At 34.7% G+C, this 20188-nt stretch overlaps 1 protein-coding gene across 1 annotated transcript; it reads left to right on the top strand.

Moving 5' to 3' along the window:
* The first annotated feature begins 15426 nt into the window (after nucleotides 1–15426).
* On the top strand, nucleotides 15427–17887 carry LOC116340225. The gene is made up of 2 exons (XM_031766592.1): nucleotides 15427–15542; nucleotides 15775–17887. The coding sequence occupies exon 2, from the start codon at nucleotides 15782–15784 to the stop codon at nucleotides 16781–16783; it is 1002 nt and encodes a 333-aa protein (XP_031622452.1). The 5' UTR covers nucleotides 15427–15542; nucleotides 15775–15781; the 3' UTR covers nucleotides 16784–17887.
* Nucleotides 17888–20188: the final 2301 nt, after the last annotated feature.

Raw genomic sequence — 20188 nt, forward strand, 5'->3', positions numbered from 1 at the left:
ACACACACACACGCTCTTTTTCATTCTTTCATTTTTGCCGTACAATTATTCGTTGTTGACCGCTTTTTCGTACTGCTCTTTGTATCGAGAGGCCCCAACGACTCTGTTACTGTTTCTATCGCTCGCGCGCGGTCTATGTGTATGTATAACATGACATCATTTCATAATTAAATGCTGAGTTGCGCAATAGAAATGCTATGTGTGAGTGTATTCTTTTTTCCCTTCATCTGAACCTCAATTGAGTTGCCATATCGGCGAAAGAGATAGCGTATTAATCAACGAAATTCACACAGGCAAACATTTTGGATGGAACGATATTATTTAAAAAAAAAAACAACGACAACAACATTGCACAAAAACTTATTGTATATATACTGCAAATGATCTTAATATTAGTACAACGACAGATTTACATTTACGCCTGAAGAGAATCAACACAAAAAACACTTTGCCATGGGAGAGATTTTTTGCAAACCTAACCCACTAAAAATAGCAAATGTATGTCTCTAGTTTTAGTTTTTTTCTGTTCGTTTCCTATGCTATTCCGAATATAATCGACTTATTCATACACTGCGTAACTGTGTATTGTCACATTTATAAGCGATGACAACACTTACCGTGTCCATACTGACACAAATACGCAAAAATTCTAGTTTTGTTTGAATCTTATGCAGCATACAACAGCCTATGCTCTTCTGTTTTCTTTTCATCTACTTTGCTCGTTACATTCTTAGAAGATGTGATTACACTTATTGGAATGTATACACCATATAACGCAATGATGATGATAATGATGATGAGAAAACGGAGACTTGAGTATAACTTACATTTTATACAGCAGATTGGTGGATTTGCTCATGCTGTTTTGAATAAACAAACGGGAATTAATGGATGTTTGTATTCTCTTTTTTTTTTAAATCAAACCAATTGTACGCTCACCGACAGATTACAATACAAGTAGTGGTATTACGAAATCGACCGATCGGTTTCTTTGGTTTCTATTTCATAAATAAGTATATATTTCGGGATTTATATTGGAGTAACATAAATCGATTCGACACAAGGGATAATCGAAAGTGATTAACATGATTTTTACGATATGGGTCTCGATTCGGATTCGGAAATTGTGGTCATTTTAAGCATAACAAAAGAATTGAAATATGCATGGCTAACTACAACAATCATGGTCAAATATTTCGTGTGCTGTGTGTTCAACCCCAATTAGCAATTAATTCAACATGATTTGTTGTATTGTAAAACAAAGTAATGTTCTGACATTGTCACCGTAAGCGCTCGATTGGTTTTGAACATTCACATACACTCACAGAAACAAAAACTGTTTTCAAAACGCTGGATAAAGAATATCTAGTTCATTCGAACCGCATCGAGGTCAAGTTTTTTATGTTTCGATATTAAATTTGCATTGCATTCGAGAGTTACTACAATCGCGTGTAAAAAAACTGATTTCAAATTGAACGAAAGAATAAAAACACACACAGAGACACACATACAAATAGAACAAAACATTATAAACTCTATAATTAAAATCAGTTTTGAGAAAATGACTGCACTGCAATCGAATCATGCCACATCTAAAAGATTGAAACACATTGAAACTGATTCGGAATAAACGCAATAAAACAATACAACAACAACAGCCACAATGGTGAACAAATGCTAGAACAAATGTGTCGAATATGCAGTCAGTTCAAAGGGATGTTGGCTCTCTCGTAATTGCGATTATTTACATGGCGAAAAAAAAGAATCTACGTAGATATAAATGCGTTGTATACTTAATGGTTGAAATGCTGATTTGCTTATTATTAAGTGAATACACACATTTGGTTTCTATGTGTACATCGCAAGTTATTGTTGTTGTTTGTTTTATTGTGAGTCCTCGATATACGTATGCCAATGTCTGATTTCCACTTTCACACTCTATTTTGATAATTTTTCGATTCAGTTGAAATGCATTAACGATATATGACATTCTCTCAGTATTACAATGTATTGCCATCATTTTCAATTTGTATAAATTTCAATGCTAAATTTATATATGCACTTATTAAAGCGCGAGGTCTATCCTTTCACAGAAACAAACGGATAATTAGTATATATGAAATTGTTATTTGTTCAATGAAACGCGGCGAATGCAATATACGTGAATTCATTTCTTGATCATAAAACCATAATTACAACCGCACACCAGCCACACCACATTAGTGATGAGATGAAAAGAGCGCAATGGGTTGGCCGGAATGAGCTCATTTCAAAAATGAACGCTCAAACATCACTCGATCGCTCGCCAATCGCAAAATATATCGGTTCAGCAGTTGTTTTTGCATTTGTTTCTATGCTTTGAAGGCATTTTTTTTTGCTGTATTATTTATTCGTCACATTCCGGCCGCCAATTTGAATGTAGTAAATTTGTCCTAAATACAAACACACACTCAAAACAATCGAAAATGAAATTAAGAGAAGCGAAAAAAAAAATCAACAACAATAATGGTATACATATAATACCAAATTGGTATTTCATTTGTTTAATTGTTTCAAATGGAAAAGTATTAAATTAAATGCGAGCGTTGATGATTCAATTCCAAAACTATGTGCCGATTCGTCGACGAAAACTGAACGCCGAATGGAAAAATATAATAAAACCGAAAATGAAATAATAACTCACGCCCGACATAAGCACAACGAATTTCGTAAATTAAAAACTGAAAATTGCTACTGTTCGCCATTATAATTGTGTACGTGTCATGTTTTTCGAACTGAAGCAAAGCAAACAATATGGAATGATTGCTCTATGCGCGCGCGGATGCATGCATATGGATGAAAGAGCCGCACACAAAATTAATGTTTATAAATTGTTTAGTTTGATGAATTAACGCCTTAATATTTATGTGCATGTTTCAAAATAGCCAAAAAAAAAACTTTTCTTTTTTTGATTTTATATCCGTAACATAATTTCAATGGGAAATCCAAATACGCACGCATGAAATAAAGACCGCCGCAGATTTCAAAGCTCACGCACAATTCAAACGCATTTTCAACTTTCCATACAAATACTCAAACAAAAGCAATCATAAATCGTAGCTCTCTCCCTTTCGAACAAAGAAAATAATAACTTTGTGTGTTTATTTTTCCCGCGCATTTTAATTGTTTAACATTTCATGGTTATATTTCAATGCACTCAACTGAGTCATCGAGATATGAATATGTGTATATTCAACCAAATTGCGACAACGAGCCGATTTTTTTTTAATTTTCGAAAATAAAACAATTTTTTTAACGCATGATGTATTTGAGCAATATGCCACAATTCTGGATGAATACATAATTATGATTCACAGAAAGACAAACATGTAATTATTATTGAAAAAGCACATCCATCTAGATGTCACAAGCAAGAGAGAGAGCGAACGGAAGAAATGAATTGTAAACAGAGGATTGTTCATACAAATCAGTGAAAAATAATAAATCAGACACTCACATGACTCGCTCGCTTGCTTGCCCATTTGTGAGAATTTCTCTTTCTCTGCATCGTTCTGCTCATATAATTTAGTTTAGCTAATTCCAAAATTTTAATGAATAGAAAAAGAAATATTGTTTGTATGATTTTTAAATTGAAGAATTTTTCCATTGAATATTTTGGACATATAAAATCGTTACGCACACTAAACAACATAAATTTTAATTAGATTGCGAGTACCGAATACCCTCAATCATATCAATAATTTAAATGAATAGTTCATTTCGATTCGGAGTGAGTTGGTTTCTGTAATCTATTCACAGTCACATTGTTCAAAGTATGCACGCATTCACATATATACCGTATAATTTTCCATCCACATGAATTTCGGCTTACTGATTGATACAGACCGGTATAGCACGAGATCTATCTATCTCTCTTTCTTTCTCTCTTTGTTTGTATATATGTCATTTTCATTTTTATTTAAATTTTTCGTTCATTTTCCGAAGAAATTCGTGGGCATGGACACAATCGAAATATTGGTCATTTTTTAGGATAGATATGGATGTTGTGCATCTATTTGTATGGTTTGGTTCATGATTTAGAAATGCATATTGAAAATATTTTGAAAACGTGTGCAATAACCAAATCTCTTTCGCTCGTTTCGGCTAATCGATATGCAAAACATTGGCGCAATTTAAACCAATTGCTTCAACAAACACAAAATGCAACTGTCTAATCCACATCATACATTTATTGAATATTGTACATGAATAATGTATCATTTTAAACACAAACTAAATCTAAATCTCTTTGAATTTCTATGGTAAAGATATTTTCTAATTAATCTGAATTATCATTAAATAATTACGAACCAAAAATAATAATAATTTTCTAACACAAAAACCGATGATTTTATTGTGACATGTTATTTTGATGTTTGTATCAGTGCCACATTTGGAATCGAATTAATTTATCGATGGCATATGAATTGATGATGAGAAATGCTATCCTACACACAGAGAAAAAATGTGGTATTTTTAATTCAATTTTGGTAGATTTAATATAAAATCAACCAACAACGAATTAATTTTACCATTTTTGACATATCTGAGGCATATTTTTCAACTAATAGTCTCTTTTGAAAAATATTCCTCAGAGATGTCAAAAATGGAAAATTTAATTCGTTGTTGTTTGATTTTATATTAAATCTACCAAAATTGAATTAAAAATACCACATTTTTTCTTATTGTGTATTGTCGGTGTATGCAATCTGGATGAAAATGGCACTAAGGAAGACGTCAGTTGACTTTTGTACCAAAAATTACATCATTATACAATGTGTCGAGAATCTAAATTCAAAATAAATCATCTCATTTATCATCCTCACGCGCCACCGTACACACAAAACCCACATTCAATATTAACAAGTGTAGAATGTTATATTGTTTGACATCTCTATTCATTTGTAATTGAATTGGTTCGATGCGAGGCCAATTTTTGTTGTTTTATGTGCTACTAGTTGTTGCTGTTGCTGTTGCCATGCAACATAGCAATGAGATGCTGTGCAGTTGTCACAGTGTTGTTGCAAGCTGTTCGTGCATTTTATTTGCCACAAACTTTGCAAAGTATGTGTGCATGTGCTTATTGTATATGGTTTGGAATTGATCATTAAACATCACATTCTTAATGGGTTGCATCGTTCGCCAGCCGTGCATGCATCGTTGCACACTCAATGTGTAAGTATTATGTATTCAATGCAAGCACATTTTCATATAAGCCGCTTATCACTCTTTTCCGTTTTGTTTTGGAATGTTCTCTTTTAACTGATACGGGCGAATAGCATCATATGTATCTGTACACATTAAATACACGAATGCCAAACACCATATCACCACCTCTTTCTCTCTACCTCTCTCTTTTCCTCCGTCGTGAGAAGTAAAAAAAAAACTATTGACAAATCGCAACGAAAAAGTATACTCAACACATACGCTCATATAAATAACAACTCCCGTTGTGGTATCGATTTGAGCTTCAATCCGAATTTTCAAATTACCCGACATTATAGCCCGATGCAGAGAAGCAAACGGCATTACGTGTCATCGTCTAATTTGAATACTATTTTTCGCTTCTTCTTTTTCTTTTTTCGAAATCAATCTGTGTGGATGTGAGATGACTTTTATTATGTATATAGAATACCAATGGCATTGTGGGTGAAATCGTATACGGTTGGACGATAATTGGTATATTCGATACTTGATATTCGATTCGGGGCTAAGAATCAAATTCGGTTTGTCTCATTTGCAACTATAAATGGTTCTTCTTTTGATGTAGGTTTTTAATATTCTAGACACAGGACGCAGCAAAGCATAGGACAACGACAAGAACCACGACGATGACGACGAAGAAGAAAAAAAAACATACACTTTCCAATCGGAAATTTCAAGCTTAAAACTGAACATTGAAGAAGCAACATTTCGTGACCCATCAACAACAGCAGCTCATTTGTTAAATTCGGTTTTTCGTTTTCCTTTTCCAGATAACATGTCTCGTTAAACGACTCATGTCAGCAGGGACTTACCTCAATTGTTAATTCTTGTTCATTTGAACGTTAAAGTATCATTATTATGTTGAATACTTTTCAGTTACAAAATAAATCGTTAGTAATCTCTTTCTCCTGCTTTGCCTCTCTGTATACAACCCGATCCGACCGAGAGAGAGAGAAAAAAAAAACCATTAGCAAATTGTAGATAATCCAAAACCATTTTCTCAAACATGCAAATACATAACAAAAATGTTGAAAATTGTACATTTTAATTTGCATTATTTAAATGCATTTAGCATTGTGTATAATTTCCGAATGCAAAACGTGTTTTTCCGTTTGGCCGTATTTACAAGAGAAAAAAAAATGTTCGCTCGCAAAAGCAACAAAAACAAAATAAAAATGAATTTATTGATTCGGCAAAGGGGGTTTATGTGTGCAAATTTACGCCCGTTCGAACCAATGATACACACTACCTGTGTGAACAGATGCTGTCAATTGGATGCGAAGAGCACGTAAAAGATTCGAGTATAAAGCGAGCTCACAATGCAACGACACTCGAAAAATTGAATTGTGTGATATGTGGTAAAGAGTTGAACGACGAGAAGAAGGAGAAGGAAGAGAATGAGTGAATTACACGATTATTAAATACGCACAACGCCATAAGCAGAAACAAAAAAATAACCACAGCCTCATGCACATCTCAATCAATTATCATGCGAATTAAGTGTATCTGCCAAACGCATTTGATCAACTAAATTATAGAAATGCGTTTGATCAACATAATATAAATTACGCAGTTTTGTTTATTCAACGCAAAACGCTTGAAATATATACAATACACTTCCTGCTTTTTACTCAATCTACTAGATTCATCTCTATTTAATAAACTCTCTCTCTCTCTCTCTCTTCTTTCCTCTTCATAAACAAACGGAAGATTATTCAATTAAGTAATTGCACGAGATGTAAAGAAAAAAGAAACTTTTTTATACATACGCCATAAAATGATTGATTTCCGTTGGATGCTATTATTTAATGTCTTCGTCATCATATATTTGTGGTGGCTTCACTCACAATTGCTATATTTCTTCTCATACATGACAGTGTGTATCTTATTGAACAGTTTTATGATCACTTTCCACATTATGATTATTGCAGCCTATCGCAATGACAAATAATTGCCCTTTCACTGGTTGCATGATATGTTTTTCTTCTTCTTCTTTCAATTGATTTCTTGTCTCTCTCATACAATCATTTTCTTTTATGATGAAATTGTTAAAATAAACAACTAATTAAAGTAAAAATTGTGGTCGGAAAGTGATTTGGCCAAGCGTTACGAAAACAAAAAATTGTCAGCTCATCCAAAAATGTGCTAAAATCAAATAAACTGTGGAAACGATTCACAAACAACTAATTACCTCTGTCACATGAAAATAATGTGTGAATGCAATCGATTGTATCGAACAATACAAACCAAAAATATGTATATTTATGCGTCTTGAAAGTGTTTAAGTGCGAGACATATATTTGGGAATCAGTTGATTTCATACGCCTTGTCATCACATATACACACAACTGCATTTCCAAATCACAAAATGAAAAATCGAAATTGAATATTTTATATTTGATACGTTGAATGTGGCAACAAATGCGTTTGTTATATGTCGAAATATCGATGTTACTGTTATGTGTACGCCATTGTGTGGAGAGTCAGTTGTTGGCTTGGTTGTTGGGTGAATGGAAATTATTTATAAATTTTGAAATTGTTTTTCTTGTTTGTCTAAACATCGGCCGTATGGTATTTTGTGATTCCTTTCATTCTTAACTTAAACGTTAAATGCAACTGATTTTGTTTGCAATCATCACACAGAAATATACTTACTTATCATAATCACTGTATATTGCATTACTCTCGATAGTTTGCTGCAACTCAATTTCTCTTTCAATTTCAATGGAACTTCGCTTTAGTATCTCTTTTTTTCATTTCTTTTATTCTGTTTATCGGTTTTACAACTTTACTATAAATTCCATTAAATCTTAAAATGCACGTGGAGGAAAAGAGACAGGAATAAAAAAACAACAACAAAAAACCACCGAATGAAAGAAGAAAAAGAAGTTAAAACAGAGAAAAATCAACTCAATCGAATAAAATATCAAAAATCTTTTACACGTACACACCGACATCTTTCCACTATAACTGCATTTTATACTCTTTCTTCGGAAACCGAAGCCGCTAAAATATCGAAAAGACATGCAGTTGTTACTATGATGCATCGCTGTATGCGTGTGTGTGTGTGTTTGTGTGTATGGATGCGTGCATGCGTGCGTTTGAGTATATATGAGTGAGTGTGCATGAATGCAACAAGCCAACAATAGCAGCATAAACATACATTCGAAAGCGGAGCACGTGTAGCATTCGACCGGGGTCGATGAACTCGATACGAAATTGTGGCACGTGTATAGTTTCGAGCCGAGAGAGAGAGAGAGAGCATACAATGCATTGTAACACAAAGAAACAAAGACATAGAAATAAAGCGAGATAGAGAGAGAGAGAGAGATAGAGAGAGAGAGAGAGAGAGAGAGAGAGAACAAAGCGCATAAAGTAGTGCATTGTGTCGAATAAGAAGTACATGTAAGTTGCGTTTTTGTACCCTGATCTTATGAGCGTTCTGCTTGAGTACGACTATGTCCAACCGAATGAAAATATATATACTATATAACGCGCCTCTTGTGGTCTCATTAATTTTTGTTGTTGTTGGGCCCTTCCTTTGTTTTTCACTGACACACTACACCGTATACTCTTGGCATCACAATCCATCCAGCATATCGCCATTCCATTCATTATCATCACATGACCATCGTTATTTTTTATTTTCCCAAAATAACTCAACACTTTCTTTCCCACAAATGAAAAAAAACACACACACACACACACACACAAACGCAATAACAGCAGCAGCAATGGTAGCACCAAAATATGCATGTTGATTTTATAATAATATTTTTTTCTTATTTCTAATGAAAAAAGTTTCTCTTTGACCAACAGCAATAATAACAAAAAAAACCAAACCCAAGGTTTATGGAATTCATTCAAATATGGAATCTCATCGTGTAAAACCCAATTAACGACCAAACCCAGGGTTTGAAGTCATCTGAAATTCCTAATCAAATTGAGCTCTTCAGCTCTGTTGATAAGATGTGATGAATATTTAAAATTAATTTTCAGCTTCGTCAAAGGCAGACAGACGTAAAGTGTGAGCTATTGAGCCAGAATTATGTACTTGAGCTGTTTGTAGATTAAAATTACTGTGTAATCTGGGAATAGAAATTCTTCATTTATTCATTTATATGTTCAACGTCGGCATTTGACTTCATTTTTCGGTTCGAACATGTTGAATAAATTCTCAAACAAAAAGTCAAATAAAATTGAATTCTACAATCGTTTGAGGCACATACACACACACAACAGGCTGCCTGTATGAAATGCATGAGTCGGATCGATCATTTGATTGGTTTGAAAATTGGAATGTGGGCCAAAGATAGACGATAAATTGTTGTAATTAGAGCTATAGACTGATTTTGGCTGCTATAGGTAATTGGCAACATTTCTCAAATGCAATCAAATATTGCTCAATAATATTTGGTAAGAAAAACGCACTTGATTTTATACAAATACATTTGTATATGGAAAATATCGCAGTTATATTGTGAAAATGAAATGAAACTAATAAAAATGAACGGAAATTGACTTGCCAAAATGATTCAAATGAAATACACGACTGCCACTTAAATTTATAATCAAATGCACTTTTTCAATATTACAAACAAAAGAAACAAAAATTGTTCATTTGAAGCGAAACATTGTAACAGCAGCATGGAGTGAACAACAGCTGTATCAGCAGTTGGAAAGCCATTCGACGACGTAAAGCAAAGCAAAGCAAAAGATATTGGCGAGAAATAGTGTTTAGTGTTTCGAACCGTGCACTGTCATGGTATGACAACACTCTTTCAAAGGCCATTTCGATTTAATTAAATGTTATTTATTCATGGTGCGACTTGGTAATACAGATAGATATATATTTATATTGGTTGGTAACCAACTGTATATGCCGATAGAAAATTGTGTTCGGTTATAAAGTGAAGGCATACAAAGTGGCTAGGTGGAATGCCTATAATATGATCCGTGCGTTGGAATGCATCCTGTTGATGTCTTTATTTAAGCCTTTCAACTCAGCTAATTACTTACTGGCTGACAACAAGTTGACCCATTCACCATTCAGCCTTAGGAGTGTGTGTCGTTCGATTATTTTTTCTGTTTTGTCGCTGTTGGTGTTTGAGAGGAGAACGAGAGAAAAAAAGTGAACAATTTACCATTGAGTACAAATCCAAAGCGATGTATTTATTCTAAGCATTGCGCATTTTGTAAAATTAAGCGAAAACCAAAACAAAGAACGGAATATAGTCACCCCCGTTCGAAACATTCATTTGACGAGGAAAAATAAATGTCAAGAGGCAAATGCGCGCTGTACACATACATTTTACATCTCTCAAAATGACACATTGTTATGTCATTGAGATTGAGAGATTGAGCGAACAAAGTAATCTGTTCGCTGGGCCCATTCAGCGCCTTTGTGTGTACATGGTAATATTTTGCGTCTCAAAATTGGTTCCCATCGCAAATGGTTTTTAGCCTAAATTCCACTGTACTGAACACAAAATACGTATTACGTAAATATACAGCACGGCTTTTCTATTCTATTCTATTCAGAGGCTCGGATTGTTCCATTCTCATCTTGTCGTCAAAGCCATTGAACTATATGCGCGTTTCTTTCTTTATTGAATGCGTTTCAATGTTGAACGTAAAGCATATGCGTATGTTTTTGAATAATCCAGTACGCATATTTTATTTACAAATTGTTTTTGGCTTAGTTTTCCATATTTCTTTTTTGCTTCTTCTACTCTTTTTTATTTCTTCCTTTCTCCCCCCTTTCTCTTTCTCTCTGCGTGTGTATGTATTCAAAATGGTTTTTTTGTATTATGTTGCGTTGTTTATGCTGGCCGTTACTTATCTTTCGGAAATTTTGGTTAAAAGAATTTCGGTACGACTGAAAAGAACGGATTTTAGTTGTAGTAAAATGAATGCATAAACGAACATCGAAATCCAAAGGCAAACAAAGTGTGAATTGTATACGCTGAAGGGGTGAAGTCATCAAATGTGTCGTTTGTGTGTCATCAAATTGTGCGTTTTGCTTGAGTTCTCTTTATCTCTCAATTGCTGTCTTATTACGTCGTCATAATCACTGTGCGTACGACCAATTCAATAGACGAGAGAAATGAAAAAGCGGTTCTTTTGGCACATTTATAATTTATAGGGAAAAATCGCGTAATTTTCGTTGAAATAAAGTTTTTAGCCTTAACGCGCGTATCGTATCGTTTGTTTAACGGTATTTATTTATTCATTTTGAACTGTTTCTTTTTTTTCTCTTTTCGTTGTTGTTCATTCGTTCTCACTCGGTCGGTCGGTTATTTGATTGTTGCCAACGACGTTTGTTGTCATCGCCATTCTTTGTTGCCAACATTCTAAGAGTATGCGCTCGCTTCACACATTTTCAGCGCATATCTAACAAAACAAAACATCGCACCAAATAAGCGTGGATTTTTGCCTCATTTCATTAATGAGGCAGAACATCTGACATGATTTCGACAATATTTTTTAATGAGATATATCAAATGCTAAATCAACTCACACATATTTCTTATTTGTCGTCTTCATGTTCTTTGGCCATATTTCTTCCACTACATTTCATATACTGGAATGAATAGAATCGTAAATTTTCTGGCAATTTGATTCGCTTCAACCCGAGTGAATCGTTCGACTCTCATTCGAATATAATTGATGACGGATTTCTTGACTTCCATCGCTCAAAAAATATGTACGATGAAAAGCGGGCGCAAACACCAATAAAGAAATAACCGTTCAAAATCCAAATAGAAGAAATTCTCCAGTGTTCAGTTTCATTAATTCTGTTTACAATGTGTTAAACGAGACAAAAGAAAATGCCAAAGAAATTATATCAATGCCATTACTACGCATTAGCCCAATACAACCGCGAGCGCGCAATGAAACAATAAACATTAACCAATTTCATTTCTTGATGGTGTGTTTTTTTTTCTTCACTATTTCGCTTCGGCATTTCGATTTTGTTATTAATTTTGAGCGGTTTACATTTCGTAAATGTTTATTTACAGATGTCAAGACAAATCACGCGCAGTTTATGAAAAACAATCGCGGTATGTGCGCTTTTTCTCTCATGTTCCGTTAAATTTTCATTAAAATATCAAGTTATTGGTTATTCTATAGCGTGCATATTACACGCTTTTGAATCGAAAGAATTCATTAAGATGCAAGAACGAATGAATGACACTCACGGCAAGCAAACGATTCGACGGTACAATTGCAATATTTCTGCGATAGACGAGACATGCAAAAATCGTTGTCAGTTTACATTAATACATAAAATGAAAACGAAAAATTCCCAGAACAAATGCCAATGTTGGGCATAAATAGCAGAAAATTTTCCCTTCAATAAAACACTACCACTATTTTTGCACTTGGATGCGGGAATCTCTTTCGTGCGCTGGATCTGGATTTTTCAGCGTGAAGGAAAGATTTGTTCAGTATAATTCGCTCGCAAAATTGTGTGATATTGCACGTGGTTCGTCGTTTTTCATGTGCAGATTGGTCTTGACTCTCGGATTTAAAATGAGTAAACGAAAGAACGTTCGTCGTTTTTTTTTCGTCATGTATACAAACATTCACTTCATTCTCTTCTTTAGGCGAATGGGTTGGCATTTTATATGCGGCATCATTTAAATATTTTCACAATTTTCATAAAGTGTACGGTTGAAAGCCCAGCTCGCGTCGACAGCATTTCAGGGTGCATAAAATGGGATCTCATTCGTTCCTTCCTTCCTTCGTTCGCTCACTATTTCAATCATTTTGCATTAAACAAAAAAAAAAACATTCTTAAATATTTCAACAAAATTTTGTGCATAGAAAGAGAGAAAGATTGGGGGAGAGAATGAGAGATATATAGTTTTCCGAAAATCGTTATGAGTCAGAATGACTGAAAGCACGTCAATATATTCCAAGAAAGTTTTTAATATTTAAAAGCAAACTAGAGAATTTATACGGAAAAAAGTTATATATCTGTGTGGGCGAGAGAAAGAAGCAGAGCATAAACGATAACGAGAGATTTTTCGGGGCGACTGTTTTTCGAGCACATCCATACACACATACACACACACCTAAAACCATAACACCACGTATCTCATATCTCAGCATTTGTGAACAGGATGTGTTGTGTTGCGTTACGAAAGTAACGAAATGCAAAACTATATTCTTGGAATGCACACTCACTCAGTTTGCTTATTTATTTAGCATATACTTTCGACATATTATCCCGGTCGGATGAGCTTCAGGCGAGAGAAAATATACACACGAAATTTGTGTATGTGCAAGCAAGAACAAGCTAAAAAGGAAAAAAAGTACCCAAATACACAAAGTGGCATTACATAAGAGGTTCATAATGTTCACTGACATTTATAACATTTTTGTTTGCTGACGTTTCTATCGTAAAACGGTGGCTTCAATTGGTTGCCGACCGAGAGAGCATGCGAGATAGAGTAATAGAGAGAGAGAGGCACGTATAGAAACAAAGAGTGAGTGCAAATGCTTTTACTCATCGCGCTTATAATAATTTTTCACACATGGCGTGTATAAATTAAATTGAACGACGGTGTAATTATATATTATATATATATTTTTTCACTTCTCTCGATTCGTATCTTTGTGCGGATTTCTGATTTTCTCGCACTTTCAGTTTGTGTAATAACAATTTTCCATACACACACCTCAAGAGATTTTCCAATTGAATGCGTTATTGTGGGCTCGTTCAGTGATTTATGACCATTTATTTATGATTTTTCGGTTCGTTCGCTCTTAGTGAACGGATCGAAAATAAAATTCAAACGAAACAAAAAAGAACGTATTGAATGACGTAATAAAATTGTATTGCTCGGCATTTTCTTCGTTGGGATTGAATGTATTTCTTTTTATGTGTGTGGTGTGTTACTTGAACCCAAAGTCAATTGTACAAAATACACATTTATTCTCTGTATTTCTCTCTGTTTTGCGAGCATGATCATAGTTTCAATTGAAGTGAAAAGGTTTTGGCTGTACAAAACTCTCCGAAAATTAAATATCTGTGCATCGTTAATAGACCACAATGCGTTGTCAAACATCAATGTTTCACAAATCTTTGAAAACTACTAGAATTGTGCATAAGGAAAAACAAATATGGTACTTTTAACCACTAGCCTCAGCCATCCTATCAGTCATATGAATCAGGCAAACACATACACATGCATATAGATATACACTTAATTAAAATGATTTACGATCGGCTAAAACCGCCATTTCAATATTTCGTTGTCGTTGCAAATGGAAACTCCTCTTCAAATAAAATCCGAAACCAGGTTGCCCAGTACTATACCCATATCTCCGACCTATGCCTCAGACCGCAACCGAAACCACATCAACACATGCAACCAAAACATTGTAAATGGAATGCAATATTTCTATGGTATATGTTTATCTATGGCTATCTTATGCTTAAATAACTTAACACGACACATGACTGACACTCTTCATTCCATTTAGCATTTGTTTGACGATAGTTTTATTTTATAGTGTCAAATGGAACGGACATTATATGCATAGTTTCCACGAATTCCAATGGAATGGATCCACTTGTTTCTTTCACTTCCAATAATATTTCATTTGACAACATAATGTGAACACAACCCAATACGTTAAGTTTTAAATTGCAAATCTAACGATTCATTTGTTTATTCACGCTCAAATAAAAAATAAACAATTCATTTGAGAAGAGATTTGCGTAATTTGATTTGAAATTCTGGAGAAAAACATTTTTTATACGTCATTTATTGCATTTATTTTTCTTTGCTTCAAGAATTTTCGAAATGCAACCGAATCTTTCTGATATTTTGCGGTTGACGCACACATATACGAACGATATTTGTATATATTAAATATTGCTCTGCATTCAAAGCGTTCGCATCGTGTGACAGTATTGTTAGTATAAACAAATGCTTCCATATGATTTTTAGCATCGTTCTGTTTTACATTCTCAATTCTAAAGTGACGCAGCAAAATATTTGAATTTCGTTGTCAATATTGGAAGTATTTCATCACATTGTACAATCGGTGTTCATATTGAGCTGATGGGATAAAGATTCCAATCGTTGCCTTTATAAAGGTATTAATACATCGAAATATTGTTCAAATATATAAGGGAGACTCTGTCATAATAAAATCAACTGAGGATAACGTGGAAATATTTTGGTTGGTATTGGTTATTATTAGTAGACAGTTTTTACAGCGAGTTGACGACACTGAATATTGGCATCGAATGCATCAGAGTTAGCTGAGATTTCAACGAAGTAAGTCGCTTCATAAGAACTCGTTCTGGTTGTCATTTTGTGTGTTTCAGTCAATAGTTTACATTGTTTGTCGTATGAATTTCACAATCGAATGCAAATCATATTAATAATTGTACCGTTGGTTTTTTTTTTTCGATAAATTTCTTGAATACAATTGCATTTGATACCGCATTTTTTTACGGTGATTGTAACAGTACAAAATAAAAATGGATTTTTTCTTAATTCTCATTAGAATCATAATGGCAAAAAGGCGAGGACCTAAAATTTTTGGCGGTGTTCCGAGAAAGAAAGCAAAACAAGAAGAAAAGAAAAAGAAGGAAGAAAATGTCGAAAAACGAACACGTAAAGTACCCGCCAACTCAATATTCAGAGATGAATATGCAGACTACCTCGTCGGTCACTTTTATGGTGAATGCTTGAAAGTATCAAAAATATCGTATCTGGCGTCACTTTTATTGCTGTATAAAGTCAACGAGGCGTTTGATAACGATGATCATGATTATTTTATTACAACTAATGGAAAAAAGGAAATTCGTAAAATTTTCACCGCTGTGGCACGCATCGATGGTGAATTTACAAATCAAATGCCAGACGAGTTTAAAGAAATGGTCGAGGAATTGACTAACAACGAATTTGAGTGGCCATCTCGTGATCTGATGGGAAATGCATTTGAGTATATGCATCAACAATACCTTAGCAATGTGACAACACAGCATACCACACATTGTGAGAAGGAATTGGCGTACTTCTTGCAAATGAAGCGCTACCAATTCAATCAGGAACCATACAGATTATTCAAATTTGATGACATCGACATTCGAAACGCAATCGAAAGCATTATGCGCAATAAAGACTGGAGTGAAGGCGATCCAGTTCGAAAATTCAAAATGAATGAGCTGTTTGTTGCCGTGAAAGAACGTTGTTTACCATCATTTGGCGATTATCTCACAATGACTCAATACATCGAGAAAAAGTGGTTTGAATCACTTTATTTTTTCATCCAAATACAACGTGAAATTAGTGAATTCAAGGCAGAACATCAACAGCTAGTGCATGCATGGCTGCGACACAAGAAAAAACCATTGTTGTTCGAAAAACCGACGCAACCACTGCCGCCAAAGATTCGCAATATCACCGTTGTACCGTTATGTGATAATAAACTCAAACACATCAGATTCGATCATAAGGATTTGTTAGCACTATTGGCTCGATGGAAACTGATTCCAGAAGAATTCGCATGACAGCAACATTCACGAAGATGGAACAGTCCGATCGCGAGGAAAACTATCTAGTAATACCATCACCGCGCGGAAACGGCTGGATATACTATCTCGATCATCGATTGAAAATGATGCAGGATGGATTGACGGCATATGCTCGGCGAGGATATGCACGGCTATCGTTGGACAAGTACATCGACTCACAGCACGAAACCGATTGGTTAGCAAAATCATTGACAAAGAATAAACCATCGCTGTTTACCATCGGAGACGCGGACTTGCCAGCCAATTCGCCAATCGGTAAGAAGAAGACCAAACGATGCCCGGGAACACGACGTCTTGAAAACAGCGTTCAAAAATTACATCATTCAGATGTCGTTAGAGTGGACGAAGCTTACACATCGCAACACTGTGCCAGTTGCATGGTGAAGTTCCCGAAAGAAACGAAAAAATTCCGATTCAAAGCATGCAAGAATTGTCCACGCAATGCTTCAATACCACCGGAGATTGCCAAATACATGTCGTTGCCGCCGCTAATTGTATCAAAAAAGGGCTCACGACGCAAAACGTTGGACCGTTGTGTGAAAAAGTTGATCGACAGAGGTCTAGTAAATCAAGCAAATCTGCCAAAAGAATCCAAACCAGAGCGATTAGCGTCACCCAAAATGTACTATTGGAAAAACTGGCCGCTAAACTCTGTGAATGCACTTCAAATGGGAGACGATGCTGCGAACACCAATGATCATCAACAACAACAACAACAACAACCGGAACAAGAACATAAATATCGAGAGCTGCGATTTACCATTGTTTGGCATCGAGACAGTGGGTACAAACACCTTCCAATTAATTCAAGAAAAATAATACACGCACCAAAAATACGAGAAGATTCGGTTTTTTAATGATAACGAAATATAATTTTTTGATGGGTGCTCATCCGTTATGACTCATAACTTATGAGTGAGCGGATATCAAACGGAAGAGAAGTGCCAAATAATTTGCGACAATCATTTCACATTATTCAAACTGTAAACTTTTGCTTAATTAATTGAGATAAAGCTATTATTTACATGAAACACGGAATGGTGCATTTTTCAGTAATTAGAGCGAAAAAAGGGGGATAAATATAGTCATTGTTGTGCTCGGTGTACGAATGAACGAGCATTTAACATTAACGAGTGGAAATAAATCCAGAACAAAAAATACTTCATCCCTTCGACGGGTAGTCTCTTTTTTTTTTGGAAAAACGAAAACCCAATGTAAAGCCAATCAGAGAAACTGAGATACATTTTGTGAATTACTGCGTTTCATTCATTTTATATTTTCAATGAAAATGTTCTTGATATTTTAACCGCATCAATTGATTTCGTCGAATTCGAATTATTCGACAAAAGATGTCGATTCTCAATAAAGCAAGCTGATTTTTTTTCTCCTTTTAATACACCAAATTACCATGTATTTATGTGTCTTCGATGCTTAAACGTAATGATATATTTGACAACGGAAAATATACGGATTTTTCGATGATTTGTTCATTGTATAAAAGGAAACAATTCCGAGAATGTAACGGTAAATATAATATGTGTGTTCTTTCAGTCATGGTGTTTGTTCCGATTTTTCAAGTGATAAACAATTGAGCACCGTACCGTCTATTCGAATTTGTTGGATTGTATGTGCCGTCGCATTATAAACGACATATTTTCGGTCTACAAACTTACATGCACACACATACGCACGAAATATTTCTTTTTTCTCTCTCTCTCTCTCTCTCTCTCTCACACACACACACACACACACGCAAAATTCACAATGAGCTGGCATTTTGGCGAACGCAATACAATTTTATTACTCATTTGTGCGTAAATAATTTATATTTTTATCGGTACAGAAATATAAGTATAAAAGTAGAATCAGTGGAATCAGTGGCCAAATAGGAAAAGAAACCCGGAATTTCTTTCAGCCTCAAAATGAAAAGTATTGTTGTGTGTGGTGTGGTGTGTGTGTGTGTGTTTGGTGCTATTTGAAGCTGTTGCCTCGCACACGCAAAAATACGTAACGCACATGAATATTTGGCCAGAATACTGAAATCAGTAAATGTAACGGAAAAGACCATGAATAAACAATATTTTATTTATGCATATTATATGTGAAAATCGTCGAATATACACAGTGCCACTGGATGCTTAGTGTTTTGGGATACTTGCTATCTCATCGATGTACTCCATGACTATATTTCGCATATTTTTTTCGTTTAGTACATTGGTTTCATTTCAGTCGTTCGTTTTTGTTCCCGTTATTCTGGAAAATCACTTCACTTTCTCGCAGTAGCATTTTTATTTTATTACTTTTTTTCTCTTTCGCCATCTCTATTTCGCTTTTGTGCAATGATTTTATCCACTTGTGACTTTCGGAACGTAATTTATCAAACTTTATTCATCTTAATGGGTGCCCCCCCATTCAATTCAAATTGCAAAAATGCGGATGTGTGGGTATATTATTTTTTTCGTAATACGTGAATTTTAACGACAAATGCATTTTTTGCCCTTTTATAACAACAAGAAATATATTAAATTAACCAAATGCTTTAAATTTTATTTGAAATGATGGATTTCAAACGATAGTTAAAATTGCGGGCATACACATTCGAAAAGTTCGAAAGTCTTTTTCTTTCTTTCTTTCTAATTTCAAAGGGAATATGATGGTTTGCGTTACATTTTGTTTACTTCATTGACACATCTATGCTGCGTTTTCAGTTTTCGGGTATAAATTTCATTTTTTGAAGAAAATTAATACAGAGATTACTAAATGCGTGATGGCGTGTGGGCGCTCGAATTTCAATGATAATGTTTTATAGGCAATGTCTTCTCATTTAAATGAAAGTGCGCGCTGTCGAAAGCACATCATTTGAATTGTTTACAATGACCTTATTCCCTTCTATAGAAATACACACACACACACACACATTCAAAATGTTTGGATGTTATCTGGAAACTGAAAGAGTTTATGTCAGAGAAAAAGTAAGGAAGTCCGCGTGTATGTGATGCGTTGAATAGAGAAGGAAAAAGATTGGGAGCACGAGAGAACAAAAGCAGGCCAAGTTTTGTTTGTGTATACTGAAGAAATCTGTTGAATTGTTGCCGAAACACGAAACAATGAGAGCTGGATATCCAATAAAACAGTTGGTAGAGTGAATAAGAATGGGCAAAAGCTTTAAATGAATCCATTTTATTGAAATCAGAATTCGCATTATGCCTTCTCGGCCAACCGTTTTATGTTGAATAGTTCACAGAGAAAAAAAAAGAGAAAAAAGAACTCTTCATCCAGCCGATTTCAATGTAGAGCAATGCAGACGGATTTGTGACAAAGTACTGAACATCGAATGGAACGTGTGCTACTGCTGCTGTTGCTCGTACATACTAAAGCTCG

Source organism: Contarinia nasturtii, unplaced genomic scaffold (genome assembly GCF_009176525.2).
Source record: "Contarinia nasturtii isolate CC-2019 unplaced genomic scaffold, AAFC_CNas_1.1 Cnas_scaffold_630, whole genome shotgun sequence".
Classification (NCBI taxonomy): domain Eukaryota; kingdom Metazoa; phylum Arthropoda; class Insecta; order Diptera; family Cecidomyiidae; genus Contarinia; species Contarinia nasturtii.

What these genes read in the sequence shown, in the direction of transcription:
- LOC116340225 (XM_031766592.1), top strand. Translation starts at nt 15,782, where the DNA reads ATGGCAAAAAGGCGAGGACCTAAAATTTTTGGCGGTGTTCCGAGAAAG.